Source organism: Cannabis sativa, chromosome 5 (genome assembly GCF_029168945.1).
Source record: "Cannabis sativa cultivar Pink pepper isolate KNU-18-1 chromosome 5, ASM2916894v1, whole genome shotgun sequence".
Taxonomy (NCBI): Eukaryota; Viridiplantae; Streptophyta; class Magnoliopsida; order Rosales; family Cannabaceae; genus Cannabis; species Cannabis sativa.
In genome coordinates, this window is record NC_083605.1 from 5,040,628 (window position 1) to 5,056,096 (window position 15,469).

Genomic DNA, 15,469 nt, shown 5'->3' on the forward strand with positions numbered 1-15,469 from the left:
TAATACAAATATTTAAGTTAAATATTATTATTTATTTATTTTTGAAATGCTAAGTAAAAATTTTCACAAATAACTAAAAGTATAAAAGGTGTATTTTCAAAAAAAAGTATTTAAGATGACCAGCATAGGGATTGAACCTTGCACCTCAAAGCTAAGGTAAGCTCTACTTACCATCTGTGCTGAATGCTTTTCATGTAATTTATTGAGTTAAATATTTATATATTATATGTTTTTATATGTATATATATTAATTTTAATTTTTTCGGGGCCTCCAAAATTGTGGGGCCTGGGGCCAAGGCCCCGGCTGCCCCACCCTCTGGCCGGCCCTGAGTTTTTCTTTAAAACAAAATTATAGAAAAAAACCCTTACAAAAAATGTGTAATAAAAACAAATCCGGAAAAAAAAATTATAAGTTAAAAACTTCATATATTTTTCTTATTATTAGAAAAAAAAGAAAAATACTACAATTGACTTTTTTTTTCTTAAATTCCCATTCATCAATATTTCTGACTTCATCTCCTTATAGCTTGTATTTATGGTTCAAATTGTAAGAATACATGCTTAAAATAGGAAGTCAACCATCATAACAATATTAATATACATACATACATACATAAATATATATACATAAACATACTTATATATTTTTCAATTGTAAATTACAAAAATCTTTGTCCATCTCAAACATTCATACAAAAAAAAAAAAACCAAAATTCTCTGTTAAAAAAATGAACATTCCCAAACACTTTATACTAATTATCTTCTTCTTCATCATCATCACATCCTTCTCATACATTGGTTCAAGCTCAAAATTAGTCCCATGTTTTAAAGCAGCTTGTTCAATCCACGAACCAGATATTCAATTCCCATTTCGAATAAAGAATTTCCAAACAGACACATGTGGTTATCCAGGTTTTGACATATCCTGTGATAATAACTCAACCCAAACACTCCTAAATCTACCTAATTCACAACAATTCTTAGTCCAAAGAATAGACTACGACACAAGAAGAATATGGATTAAGGATCCAAACAATTGTTTACCCAATCGAATAATTCTTCATTCTTTGAATTTGTCCGGTTCTCCTTTCTACAATTTTTACAATGAAAACTTCACATTTTTCAATTGTTCTTCTTCGTATCATTCGAATTACCTGTTGAGTACTCCTATAGCTTGTCTTAGTGGGCCCACTTATACAGTTGTTGCAACGACGTCGTCGTATACTATTGAATTCTTGTCCAAAACGATATGTCGTTTAGTAGGCACTTTTCAAGTCCCGGTTGATTCGATCATTAATTCTGAGAATTTGTACTCGTGGGATTTCGGTGGTGGTGACTTACTTCGTCTCACGTGGCGAGATGTTCCCACGTGCAATCGGTATGAGGTCAACCCTACTCGTGGAATAGTTTGTTCAGAATACAATCCTCAACGAGGTATGTAATTATAAATATGTAAGGATATTTGCGGAAAAATCTTTTAATATTTGTAATTGTTATACATACGACTATATTAAAAAAAAGTAGTGACAAAAATATTTTATTTTACGATTTTGTTACAGTTGTATATTTTTTAGCTGTTAAGTGTCAATTAAACTCGTTAAGTATCAAGTCAGAAACACACGATAACATATTTTTTTTAACTTATTTAATATGTAGTCTAATAATATGTCACCATGTATTTTTGAGTTGATACTTGATTATCAAAAAAGAATACAACTGCAATAAAATTATAAAATAAAGTACTTTTGTCGCTATTTTTTTTTTAAAGTATGTGTAATAATTGTAAATATTAATAGAGTTTCGCCCCATATATCTCGATTATGTATGTGTAAATTTCTTTTTTTTTTTCTTTAACCAAAATATTCTTTTATTATTATATATAAAAAAGATGTAAAACCTTTAAATTTACACTCCCTCCCCAATGAATAAAATATGCAAGGACGAAGAATTACTATTACTCAAAGAGGAAATTACACTTAGTATGGGATTTTAAAAGTTCTTATGATAAATATGGCACATTTAAGTTTGGTCATTTTATATGGTATTTTTTTATTTTTAGGTTTTTTTATGGTATTTGATATGCCATATATATGTAATTAGGTTTCTAAATCCCATATTTAATGTTTTTATTTGTTTAGGAATTTTTATTTGTCATTGATGCCGGAAAAGTCACCGGAGTTTCTTCATAGGTGCGGAAAAGTCACGGAGTAGCGGTCGGTCTTAGGAAAATTCGTCGGAGTTTCTTTGCCGGGAAAATTTGTCGGAGTTGGCATTTTTGCGGAAAAATCAACGAAAAATCACCAAGAAACCGGTTTTCTTGAAAGAAACCGGTTTCTTGGTGATTTTTCCGTTGACAATGCCAATTCTGACGACTTTTCGGACGCTACTCGGCGACTTTTCCGGCGACGATGAAACTTCAGAAAAGTCATCAGAAGTGGCATAGTCGACGGAAAAATTACCAGAAAGCTGGTTTACGGTTTCTTGATGAAGAAACCGAGTTTTTGGTAATTTTTCCGGTAATTTTTTACAATGGCAATTATGACGAATTTTCTAGCATTGGTAGCAACTCTGACGACTAATACACCGACATCTACTCCGGTGACTTTTTCGATCTAAACGATAAACTCTGAGAAATTCGTCAAAATTGGCATTGTCACCGGAAAAATTATCGGACTAATCACCAAGAAACTGGTTTTTTTCGGTTTCTTGATGAAGAAACCAGTTTCTTGGTAATTTTTTTTGTATTTTTTTTTCTCTATTTGGTTGATTGATGAAACTGGTTTCAATTATTTTCAGTGTATATCATTTTTGTTTTGTTTTCATAATCTTTATTATTGTTGTGTAACAAAATTAGTTCCTTGATGAAGAAACCACTTTCTTGGTGAAGAAACCAGTTTCTTGATGAAAAAACCACTTTCTTGGTGATTTTTCTAATGATTTTGCTGGCGACAATGCCAATTCTGACGACTTTTTACGCGGCAATAACTGCGGCGATTTTTCCAACACCAGGAACTACTCCGGCAACTTTTTCGGCACCGACATCAAACTCCAGAATAGTCGTCGGACTTGGCATTGTCACCAGTAAAATTACCGGAAAAATCACTAAGAAACCGGTTTCTAACATCAAGAAACTAGTTTCTTGGTGATTTTTCCAGCGACAATGCTAATTCTGATAACTTTTTCGGCGCGCCGAACTCCGGTGACTTTTCCGGCACCGACGGCTACTCCGGCGACTTTCCGGTGTCGGCAGTAAATTCCGATGACTTTTCCAGCACAAGTGACAACTTCGGCAATCACTATAGTATTATTTGTTTTATTTTTTTAAAAAAATAAATATGAAGAGAATTTTAATATTTTTTATGGTAATTTAATTAAGTTTTTATTTTTTATGAATTTTAAATTCAGATTTCTTTTTAATGTCTTATATGGTTTTTTTTAGAAAAAAACCCATATTTTTAGTTTGATTGGTTAGATAATGCCATATTTAGTGGCATTTACTTTTTATGCCATATTTATCATAACCTTAATAATTTTTCCCATATTTTTGAAAATAGCCCTTACTCAAATTATAATGCAGTAAAATCTAGAATAATTTTGGCATAAAACTAATTATATTCTAATTATAGGTTATAATTAAATAAGAGATTATTTTAAAAAATATTATAAAAAATACGGTATTTTAATGTATTTTTATATTAAATTTTTGTTAATTTGTTATTGATTTTGTTGTTGTTGTTTGGATGTTATTTTCCTGATACTTTTATATAATTTTATTGTTATTTTCGTATTATTTTTATAGAATACCGTAAAAATTAAAAAAAAAGTTTATAAATAAAAATGTAAAAAATTTACAAAGAATAGTACTTTATATAATTATTTCATTAATAAAAGTATCTGTAAAATAATTAAAACACTAAAAACAACAAATATGTAAGGACAATAACATTAACAAATTCTTAATATATACTTTTTTTTAACAACTTAATATATAGTCTTCTTATATAGGAAAATTCTATAATGCACTTTTTTAAAAGGGATACACCGATACATCTCTTTCCGTTTTAGTATCCGAAATAATTTTTTAATTAATTTTTTTTTTCTTATGGTCATGTAGATTATTGTTATTTAAGACATCCTGCAAAATTTTAAGAAATTCGGAAAAGTTTAACACGCCGAAAATTGTGTTCAAGCAATGTGTTGCATGCTTGAGTATTTTATTTTATACGCGTGTAAAATAGACTGTTTGAACATTATTTTCTATATTGTAAATTATTTCGAATTTCTCAAAATTTTGTAGGATATCTAAAATAGCTATAACGTACATGAATATGAAAAAAATTAGACTAATTTTTTCTTAGATGTCGAAACAAGTAGGGGTGCATTAGTACATCCCTTTTAAGGGGATGAATTGTAGAATCACCCCATATTATATTCTATTAAAAAAAACATAACATAGTGTAATAAAATTATATATTTTAAGTAAATACAATATACTGTTTACTAAGATTAAATAAAAGCTTTAGAAATTAAATGACTAAGTAAGCGAGACAAATTTTTTTACATGGTTTAGACGTTAATTATCTCTAATCCATAAGTTAGTATATTAGCCTTGTAGGCGTACAAATGTATTACAAAATGTGTTTACAATAAAAATTCTAACTTTGGTTCTCTAGGTTTCTCTCTCTCGAAGAAAGGTTAGAGAGTATTTTAGTAAAACTTCAACTATGTAAATTTTTGTGATCCCACTTTGTGAAGAAATAAAGGGGTTTATATAGGCTAAAGTACGGGTATGGGTATACCCATGACTGGCTGCTTAGGATTTTTGGCAAAGAGTCCACCCACTATTGGGCCCGTAAGAAGGCTCTTCCTCGTGAGGCGAAAGGTTCGTACAGTTGGGACCATTTTTGGTGCAGGATGCGTGTCTAGCGGAGGTTGCACTTAGTAGACAAAACCCTTAGAGGAGCCGTTAGGCAAAAAAGTTCGTTCAGAGGTGGCACGTGCACTACCATACTCTCATACAAGGGACAAGATCTAACCCTATGTCAGAAAAGTATAACCGTCACAAGGGTCATCCAACTCTAACTTCATAATAGTCCTTTAGTCCTCCCTTGTGCAATTGGTATCCGCCTTAAGCTCTTCATATGACTTCTAGGTGTCTTCCTGCAAGTCTGGTTGGTTTGGTCTTCTCCGGATCCTGGATGGATGGCAGGGCTTCCAGGTCTTGGATGGTAATTTGCCTTGTGGGTAAAATCTTTGGTCTTCTCTGGGTCCTGGATGTATACTAGTGATTTCAAGAATAAAATTATGGAATGTAATGCTCAGTTGCATCGACTCAAGGGTAGGAAGGATGAAGATTTTGTGGCACAGTATAGGGAAGTCGAGAAGGAGTTATTTGAAGTTCTTACTAAGCGAGAAGTGTTTTGAAAACAAAGATTAATGCAACTTTGGCTTAAGGAAGGTGACCAAAATAGTAAGTATTTTCATGCCTCCGCTAGTGAACGTAAAATACATAATACGATCCATAAGTTGAAAGATGAAAGTGGTGCTTGGGTTGATTGGGAGTCGGGGTTGAAAGACCTAATGGTTAGGTATTTGTTAGAGTTTTTTTGGCCACTACTACTTGATGGGAAGATGTTGTAAATTGCATTGAACCATCAATTACACCATACATGAATGGGATATTATTGTGTCATGTTACTAATGATGAGGTAAGGGGAGCTTTGTTTTAGATGCATCCAAATAAGTCTTGAAACCTAGAAGTGATGACTCTTGGATTTTATCAGAAATGTTGGTCAGTGGTAGGTAAATATGTTGTTTTGCTGGTTCAGGCTTTCTTTCATACGACTTCTGTTCCTATGGGGCTGAATGATACTAATCTAGTGTTAATTCTAAAAAAGAAGTGTCCTAAATATATGGGTAATTTGTGACCTATTTCTTTATGTAATGTGGTTTACAAAGTGATATTGAAAGTCTTGGCTAATCATTTTAAGTGTGTGCTTGACAATGTAATTTTGGATTTTCAAAATGCTTTCATTCCTAAGAGATTAATCTCTGACAATATTATGGTATCCTTTGAAATAATTTATTATTTGAAAAGGAAAAGTGTTGGGAAAGTAGGTCAAATGGCGTTGAGGCTTGACATGAGTAAATCTTATGATATGGTTGAATGACCTTTTTTAGAGGTTATGCTCTTGAGGATGGGTTTTGATAGTCGGTGGGTAGAGTTGATTATGGCATCAATCTCGTCTGTTAAATATTGGGTCCAATATGGTGGTTTCTTTTTGGGGCATATTACTCCAACTCGAGATATTCACCAAGAGGATTCTTTATCTCCTTACTTGTTTATCTTATGTGCGGAAGGATTGTCTACTCTTATTAATGACTATGTACAGAGGGTTGGCTTATAGGCTGTAAAGTTGCTCGGGGTGCGTCTGTTATTGCCCATATGTTCTTTGTAGATTTTAATTATTTGTGTTGTTAGGCGTTGGAGGATGAGGCTAATAGGGTGATGTCGTTGCTTCGTAGTTTTAAAATAACTTTTGGTCAGAAGGAAATTCTAGCCAATTCTTCTGTTTTATTTAGCAAGAATACTAATGTTAGTATGAAGGCCCGTGTGTGCTCCATCTTAGGTATGGTGGAAGCTGGTGAGAATTGTTAGTATCTTGGACTCCTAAATATTATACCACAAAAAATTAGCCGTGTTGGGCTTTCTTAAGGAAAATATGAGGAAGCAGATCGAAGGGTGGGATGATAAGTTTTTATCTAGAGCTGGTAAAGAGGTTTTGTTGAAGATGGTGGTGCAATATCTACCCACCTATGCTATGATCTTTTTCTTTTTCCTAAAAAGGTGTGTGACAAGATGGAAAAATTAATGTGTTCTTTCTAGTGGAAGAAGTCGTGTAAAAACGGTAGTGGCATTCACTGGATGAGTTGGGACAAGTTTGTGTCACAAAGGTTCATGGGGTACTTGGGTTCCAGACAGTGGCGGGCGCAGAATTTTTAACTTTATGGGGGCTTATTTATTATTAAAAAATATTTATACCTATATTATAATCACTCTTATTAGATTTATTTAATTTTGTGGGGGCTTTTCTACTATTTTAGCTAATAATTATTAAATTAAAAAATTACATTTAATTTTTTAAAAGGTAATATTTTTGTTAATGGGGGCTATAGCCCCCACATTAATATAAGTGGGTTCATCACTGGTTCCAGAAGCTTCATGATTTTAATATTGCATTGTTTGGAAAATAGGGCTGGTGTCTTCATTATACTCACGGTTCTTTAGTTGGTCGTGTGTTCAAAGCTCGTTATTATCCTCGTGGGTCCTACTTGGGCGCAGAGTTAGGAAGCAATTTGAGTTTTATATGGAAACGTATCCATGAAGCTCAGTTTCTTATTCGAAAGGGAGGTCGTATGATCGTTAGATCTGGAATGAGTATTTATATTCTTAGGGGTCCTTGGCTTCTGGATAAATAGAAACCTTTGTTGTTTCAGATCAGCCTAGTTTGGTAATCAAAAGGTCTCCAGTCTTATGAAGGTTGGAGAGTTATCTTGGGATGAAGAGGTTCTTAAAGATATTTTTGTTGAGAGGATCGTAAAGCTTATTTTGAGCATTCCTTTGTTCTCCTCAATGTCTGATGATATTTGGCAGTGGAATGGTGATAATTCTGGTGCATATTCGGTCAAGAGTGTGTATCATCTTCTTCAAGAGCTTAAAGGTGAGTTAGTTGGAGTTGGTAACTCAGTATTTTGGAAAGAGTTGTGGGATTTGAGAGTTCCTCCTAAAGTCAAGGAATTGTTTTGGAACGCAATTAGGCGTGAAACATGTTCCTCTCCCCTTGTTGTTGTGTCCAAGGTAATTACGAATTGGAGAGTTTATCTCTCATTATCTTGTAGAGTGTTCGTTTGCTTTTCCTTGTTGGCGGATGGCAGGTATTTCGGTGATAGAGATTGGTGACAATTCTTTTAGGGGATGGTTTCATGATAGATTTTGGTGTCAAGATTTTGGGATGAAACATAGAGCTGTTATGTTTTGTTGGGCGTTGTGGTCTGTGCGCAATGACAAGACCTGGAATGGTAAGAATAAGATTGTTAATGTGATGATTTCGTTGGCTAAGGATAGTTTTGATTAATGGAGTTATGCTCAAGATAAAATTATTAGTTCGTCTTTGTTTTCTTTACAAGACAGCGAAGGGTACGAGCACTGAATTGCACCAGTTGATAATACAATCAAAATTAATGTCGATACAGCTATCTTTGGAAATTAAAATAAGTATGGGTATGGTTGGGTGGTGCGAAAATCTTTTGGTCAGCTTATTATAGCTTCGAAAGTAAGCCATATGGGAATAGTTGATCCTATTCTTGCTGAAGCTATTGGAGTTAAGGAGGTGTTGAGTTGGTTGAAAGAAACAAGGCAGCATAATGTGGTGCTGGAGTCGAACAGTTTGGTAACGATCCAAGCTATCCAAAATTCGTTAGATATGGCTTCTATTTTTGGGTTCTGTATTTTTGAGTGCAGACAGATTTTTTCTAGTTTGAATAATATTTTTTTTAATTTTTGTCAAGTGATTCGCTAATTATGTTGCTCACCATTTAACTAGAGCTTCGTGGTTAAATATTGGTTGTATTTATTCAAATTCTACAATTCTGAATAGTTTACGTGATGTATTTTTAAATGATTTGAATTAATGAAATTGCATTTTTCTATTGAAAAAAAAAATTAAATTACAATTAATTAATTTAACAAAATTATTTAATGTATATATAATTAAATTATTAAATTTAAAATTCATATAATTAAAAAATATATATTTTTTATGATTAAATTTGAATTTAAGTTAATAGTATGTATTATGATTTCAAAATACAAATTATTAAAAAAATATAGTACCAAATCTATATTTTTTTTGACATAAAATTTATATTTTGATAAACACAAAATAAGAAGTAAGTAGACTTCCTTATATAATTTAGGCTAATTATTAATTTTCCCCCCAAATTTTGACATGTACTAAATCATGCTCCTGAACTTTTTTGGCCGTTAAAAATTCTCCCTGAACTATTAAGATTGTTAGATTTAAGGACTTTTGTCTAATTTTAGTAAAATTTTTTTAACATGGATGAAAATTCAGGGGGCATGATTTTGTACATATCAAAGTTTGAGGGGCACGATTTGGTAGATATCAAAGTCTGGGGATTTAGTACATAAACAATCACTGAAACAGTAAAATTGAATGAAATTAGACAAAAGTCCTTAAATCTAACAATCTTAATAGTTGAGGGAGAATTTTTGACGGCCAAAAAAGTTCAGGGGGCATGATTTAATATATGTCAAAGTTTAGGGGAAAAAATTACAATTAACCTATAATTTATTGTTGTTTCACCAATAATTAATTAGTTTCATGTTAACCAGGAATTCCAAAGACTACTCCTCATAATTCAATGGCAGTATGGCTTGGTACAACATCAATCTTGTGCATAATATGCCTACTATGTTTCATATGTTGGAGGAAGGCCATCACTAGAAGAAATGGGTCCATTCCAGAGTTCAATTCTATAGTGCCTCAACAACCCATAATCATTATGGGCTTAGATGGGCCAACTCTAGAGTCTTACCCAAAGGTAATATTAGGTGAGAGTCGGAGATTGCCCAAGCCCAATGACAACATATGCCCAATATGCTTATCTGAGTATAAGCCCAATGAAATCCTGAAGACCATACCTGAATGCCAACACTTCTTTCATTCTGATTGCATTGATGAATGGCTTAGATTGAACGCTTCTTGCCCCATTTGTCGAAAATCTCCAAATGTATACAACTACATATAAAGATGTATTATGAAAGTTAATTTTATATTTATAAATCTTAATAATTTCCATATCTGATAGTTGTATCTTAAATTTGTAGCTGTTTAACTAAACTATAAGTGTAAATGTAATTAGAATGTGTATAAAATACAGAAAGTTAGATTTATTTAATTGTAATTGATTACTTAATTTTTTAATATAAATATGAATGTGGCTTAATCATCCACCACAAATATGAATATATAGTTTTTTTAGGAAAATATGACTATAAATTACTTCCTTTTTGTTATCTATGTTTTCGAATGGGCAACATGTGGCATTTTCAAAGTATAATTGATTCACATAAGTCTAGGCTCAAGCTTTTCTACATACAAAGGTCCAATCTAGATCAGAGATGGCCCGAGCCCATCTAAACTCCAAGAGCCACACCTCCAAAAACGAGATCCTTCCATTTTCGGAAGCCCATCCAGCCTTCCAAGAGACAGAGCAAACGAAGCCCTCCGAACAATCGATGAGACATATCCGGAGAGGAAGTCTAAGAGGTGCCTCCAGAAGGCCCTTGTAGGGTGAAGTGGTTGCCCTCTGACTCCTGGTCCCACCAAATTAGATCTTGTCCCCTATGTCAGAATATGGTAGTGTGCGTACCACCAAAATGGATATATCTTCTTTGTCCAATGGCGCCAATCTTGAACATTTTTCAAAATCAAGAAAATTTGAACATTTTCACTTGTCAATTCAATATCTCGCCAATTTTGAGGGAATTCACAATGAAGACCCATTAGTGAGAGCATATGCCACTCTTAATGGGAGGAAGTCACTCTTTGACGAGCACTTCTCCAAAAGTCAAACCGATAACGTTAAATCAAGTACTTCATGGGAGGAAACCCAAGTTTCAAAATTTGATTTAAAGAGGGATGTTGAGCAAGATTCCACAGAAAATTGAATGAGCATTTCTAAACTCTAAATCTCCAATTTATTTTTCTTTAGCTATTTTGTTCCTTTTTTTTTTTTGATTTTTTTAATTATTTTTGTAATTGTGTTATTGGTTGTGATGTTGTTCATTGTTGCTTTTATTTTTCATAATTGTTATTGTTTAATATTATTTGTTTGTGTGTGCACCTCTCTAAGTTTGGGGGTCTTGCTTGCTCATTAACTTTTATTTTGGGTGTGATGTTTAGTTTGAGTTATTTGTCTCAAGTTTACTTATTTTTGAGTCTTTTGTGTTTTAGTCTTATTGATGTGAGTATAGGAGGAAATTAGTTCGCTTAGTTAGTGCTTAGCATAGGGCTTGATGATGATATTTTCCATCCATGATACTTTCTCTTAATAGACTTTTGTCAATGCGTCTTGCCAGCTTTTCTTCATTGTTAATGATATTAGAAAATTTTGTTGTTTGTATTCTTTTCAATATTGTGTGCATAATTTAACTAACCAATTTCTTGATCCTATAGAGCTAGTTAATACCTTGTGAAAGTTTAAGCTTCTAGAATTATTTCGTGTGGTCCTTGAGGTAAAATCTTAGTTGACACTACATCCCGAAAATGATTTAGGCCATTTTCGAACGTTTGGGCCTTTCAAGCTAACCCTTGATATATTCGGCCGTAGTCTCTCCTTTGAGCTTATTTGTCTAATTTCATCTTATCCCATTATGATTTTCCCTAAATATTTCATTCTTTATTTACCTCCTTAAACACCTCCATTTATCTAGAATATATGTAATGACCGCATATTTAGATATAAAAATTAGTAGATAATTAGTGGATTATTAGTAATTTAATTACTATTTGTGATTTTATGTGCATTAATTGAAAATAAGTTCTATTTTCGAAAATAAGCATTAGTGTTATAATTTATCGCTTATGAGATTTTATTAAGGTCAAGCATGTCATTTATGAATTTTAACATTTTCACGTTTTGTGCCCGAAAATAGTAAAAATTGACGATTTGGCCAATCATGTCACGTAGATACGGTTTAGTATCTTAGATTTAACAAAGCAAGATTAATGGATAATTAGAATATCGGGATTATGCAAGATAATTGGTTATGATTATTTTACCTCTAGATATGAAGCTTACTTAGAAGCCAAGTAAGGGCAAAATTGTCTTTTTCCATATTAGTTATTTGAATTATCTTGTTAGTGTATAATTATGGAAAAATAGAACCTTTATACAAAAATAGAAGTTGATAGAAGGAGATAACATCACGTTAAATAAACCTATAATCTTTCTCCCTCCCTTTCTTGTTCGACCAAGATAGAATTAAGGAGAAGCCAACTTTTCATACCTATTTTATAACCAAATTTTTAGGGAATTCAGTGGTTAATCAAGTAGAAATGTAGGTGAAACCAGAAGGTAAGCCCTAAGCTCATCTTCCTTTTATTTTTTTGTGAGAAAATGTTAATTTTTGTGTATATTTTGGTTGAGTTTGATTTTGTTCGAGTTGCGAAGGCTAGGTTTTGTTTTTGAGTTGATTTTAAGTTTTTTAAGGTGGATTTTATATAAGCTTTCAGTAGCTGTATGTTGGTTTGGGTGAGTTTTAGTTTTTGGAACTCAAACTTAACTATTTAATAGTGGATTTCGATTCAGGGAGTGTTTCTTGCAATTATTTGCTGGGTTTGTCTGTTATACCTTAGTTAGGCTTTCTAGAAAGTTTGGTTGGAGTTGGGATTGAGTTGAGCAACAATTTGAAGTTTTGGTAATTTCTGCAAAAAAACGGTCCACCATTTTTCTAGGTTCAGTGAACTATTTTCCCTAACATAATCTTAGAAAAATGGTCCATCATTTGGGGAATCCAATTCATCGATTGGGGCAGTTTTGGGAGCCATGGTTTTTGTATTTTATCGATATTTAAGATATTTTCACACTATTTATCGATAGAAAAACTTTTATTTTTGAATTTAAGTCTCTAAAAGTGAGTTAGTGGGTCACTTACCAGTATTACGTGAATGTAACTTAGGGCCTCTGATCGTCGAGTAGTTTTTCCACTTAGTTTGACCGACACGCTTGATTATGGAATTGAGATAAGATTAGTATAATAGATGCATATATGTATACATGTTTAGCATGCATGTTTAGTTGCCATCAGATTAGCATATCAAGATATTGGTAATGTGTACATAGAGTTGCACTGAGATATCAACAGTTTTATGCTAGGAAAAATAGTAGCCACCATTTTAGCATATTAGGATATTGGTGAAGTGTAGATAGAGTTGCAATGAGATATCAATAGATATATGCTAAGCTTTCAAAAAAATATGAAGTAATTGCTACCATATTATTACGACTAGATTACTGAGTATAGGCTAGTTTTGTGGTTAGTCATACTTTAGTCAAGAATGTTCATGACCTAGTTTTAGACTTGTGAGTGTGTGTATGTGCGGCTAGTTACATGTCAATTATATGTTTATATTTTATGCTTTTCTTATTGAATGTCGACTCATAGATATATATTACATGTGCAGATGAGGACTAAGGCTGAATAATTATGAGTATTGGAGCTCAGTGAAGATTGTGCATATCTAGATGATTAGACCTGGAACATTCAGATCTTCGAGACAATATGGGCTTAGTTTTATTAGTCGATGAATGTCACTTGTATTATGTTTGAATTTGAAAAGTAGATTCTATGGGTTTTGTTAAATAACTTTTACTTACAATATTATATATAAAAGTATCAATTATTATAAAGTTTTAATGAAACACACAATTTTATATTAAACCCTTTAATTAGTAAAGGTCAGCACAATATTTAAGAAATTACTGTAGCATGCCTTAAATAGTAGGGCATTACAATTTGGTATCAGAGCCGCCAGGTTGTTCTCCAAAGATCTTCGAGATATGTACAATCATCATCAGAGACAAGCTTAACTCACAGTTCAGTAAGTCTTTACATGTTTTAAAAACTTTATTAGATAATTATGATTAGAAAAGCATGATAGGAAGCATGTTAGCAGATTGATAATTGAATAAGAGCATGTTAGATTTCCATGTTATGCGGTGTAAGAATATATTTAGGATCATCACCCAATTTAATTGATTCTTGTCATAAACTTTGGCGATCTGATAGGAATCAAGGTATAGTAATTAGGGTTGGAAATGGTCAAAACAGTTAGATTTTCCCCATTAGTTACGACCATAGCATAGGTCATGGTAGAATTATGAGTGGAGTGTAAATCCACCTCAGGCTTTATCAATTGGGAACAGAATTTTGTAGAAACGTAAACTAGATTTCAAGGATAAGATGTAGAGATGCGTAGGTTCAAGACAGTATGCTCTGTAGGAGTTAGTATCATGGATAGTATGATTAGAAGCAGATATAAAAGATTCGATAAGAAGGAATTTCACGTTTTCAGAGAAACCTAGATGAGCACAGAATAGTGGTTAAACCCTCATGACATTCATAGTTTATAAAAGTTACCAAGGTAGGGTAACTTGTAGACATTCCAATTTTGGGAGGATGGCATCCCTCAGCTATGTGCAACGACAAGTTGGATAGGCTTGTCAGTTTGGAATAATGCAAGCCACTTATAGCAAAGATATTTAAACATTCGTGAGGGTTTATCAACGAGTTCAAGCATGATTTGGTGATCATGATAGATGTTACCACTACCGGTGTTAAGATAGAGATTGTTACCAGTACAATAATATGGGATACCACAAGAGGGGTTGCCTTTGGTTAATTAAAGAAGAGCCAAAGAAGGAAGCAAATACATTTTGGTTCAGGTCCTTACTGTTGCTTGGCCCGATGTTAAGGCTAGCTCATCGATGATGACAAGAAATTCATTAAGCTGGATAGATCATGTGGTAGTGATTGGTTGAGGTTTTTTAACCCTATTGTCTAGACGAAGAGTTGGATATCTCCAAAAGGTAGGTTAGGATTATGTTGGTTAGAATAACAAATCAGGAGTTCAATGGTGGTTTTGATGAGTTAAGTTGTAGTAGATGTCCTATTATTCTCATAATGGATTTCTATTCTAGTTGTAGCCAACATTGATTGTAAAAGGAAAGTGATGATTTCTCAGTCAGAGGGTGAATAACTTATCTGTTTTTGTGGAAATAGTTCGAGGTTCCCGAATCTCAATCAGATCAGTATTAGAAAGCTAGAGACCTATTGCATAATGAATGTATAGAATTCTTAGTAATGATGAATACCGATACACTTGAAAAAATCGTGTCTGAGGGTAAAATTTTAGTTAGAGAAGAATGGAGACTATCGTGAAATGATAGGAAAAAATTGGTAAAATGATTGAAAAAAGAGGTAAACATAATAGATTTGAAAATAGAGAATAAAAATTTAAGACATCAATTTCAAAGAGGTATGTGATGTAATTTTCTCTAAAAAAAATCTGTATAAAATAAAAAATCCGTAAATTAGAATAAAAAAAATGTGACATTAGGTATTTTTTGTAAAAATCAATAATAATAATAATAAAAATTATAATAAAGAAAGAAATAAATAAAATTGTGTTAGAAAATTTAGAAAAACTACTACTTTTTGTTGTTCCAATGGATTTTAGGGAAAAGGTTATATAAAAAAAAGATTTTTACACCACATACTGAAATTTTTAATTTTTTTACTTTTTTTTATTGTATGGGAAATTTTTTTTCAAAAATACTGTGTAAGTTTTATATTGTTTACAGTGTTAAGTTTTCGCGGTTG

At 32.4% G+C, this 15,469-nt stretch overlaps 1 protein-coding gene across 1 annotated transcript; it reads left to right on the forward strand.

The window, feature by feature from the left end:
• The first annotated feature begins 700 nt into the window (after positions 1-700).
• Positions 701-9,831, forward strand: LOC133038106 (putative RING-H2 finger protein ATL21A). The gene is made up of 2 exons (XM_061116156.1): positions 701-1,434; positions 9,416-9,831. The coding sequence occupies exons 1-2, from the start codon at positions 729-731 to the stop codon at positions 9,829-9,831; spliced, it is 1,122 nt and encodes a 373-aa protein (XP_060972139.1). The 5' UTR covers positions 701-728.
• Positions 9,832-15,469: the final 5,638 nt, after the last annotated feature.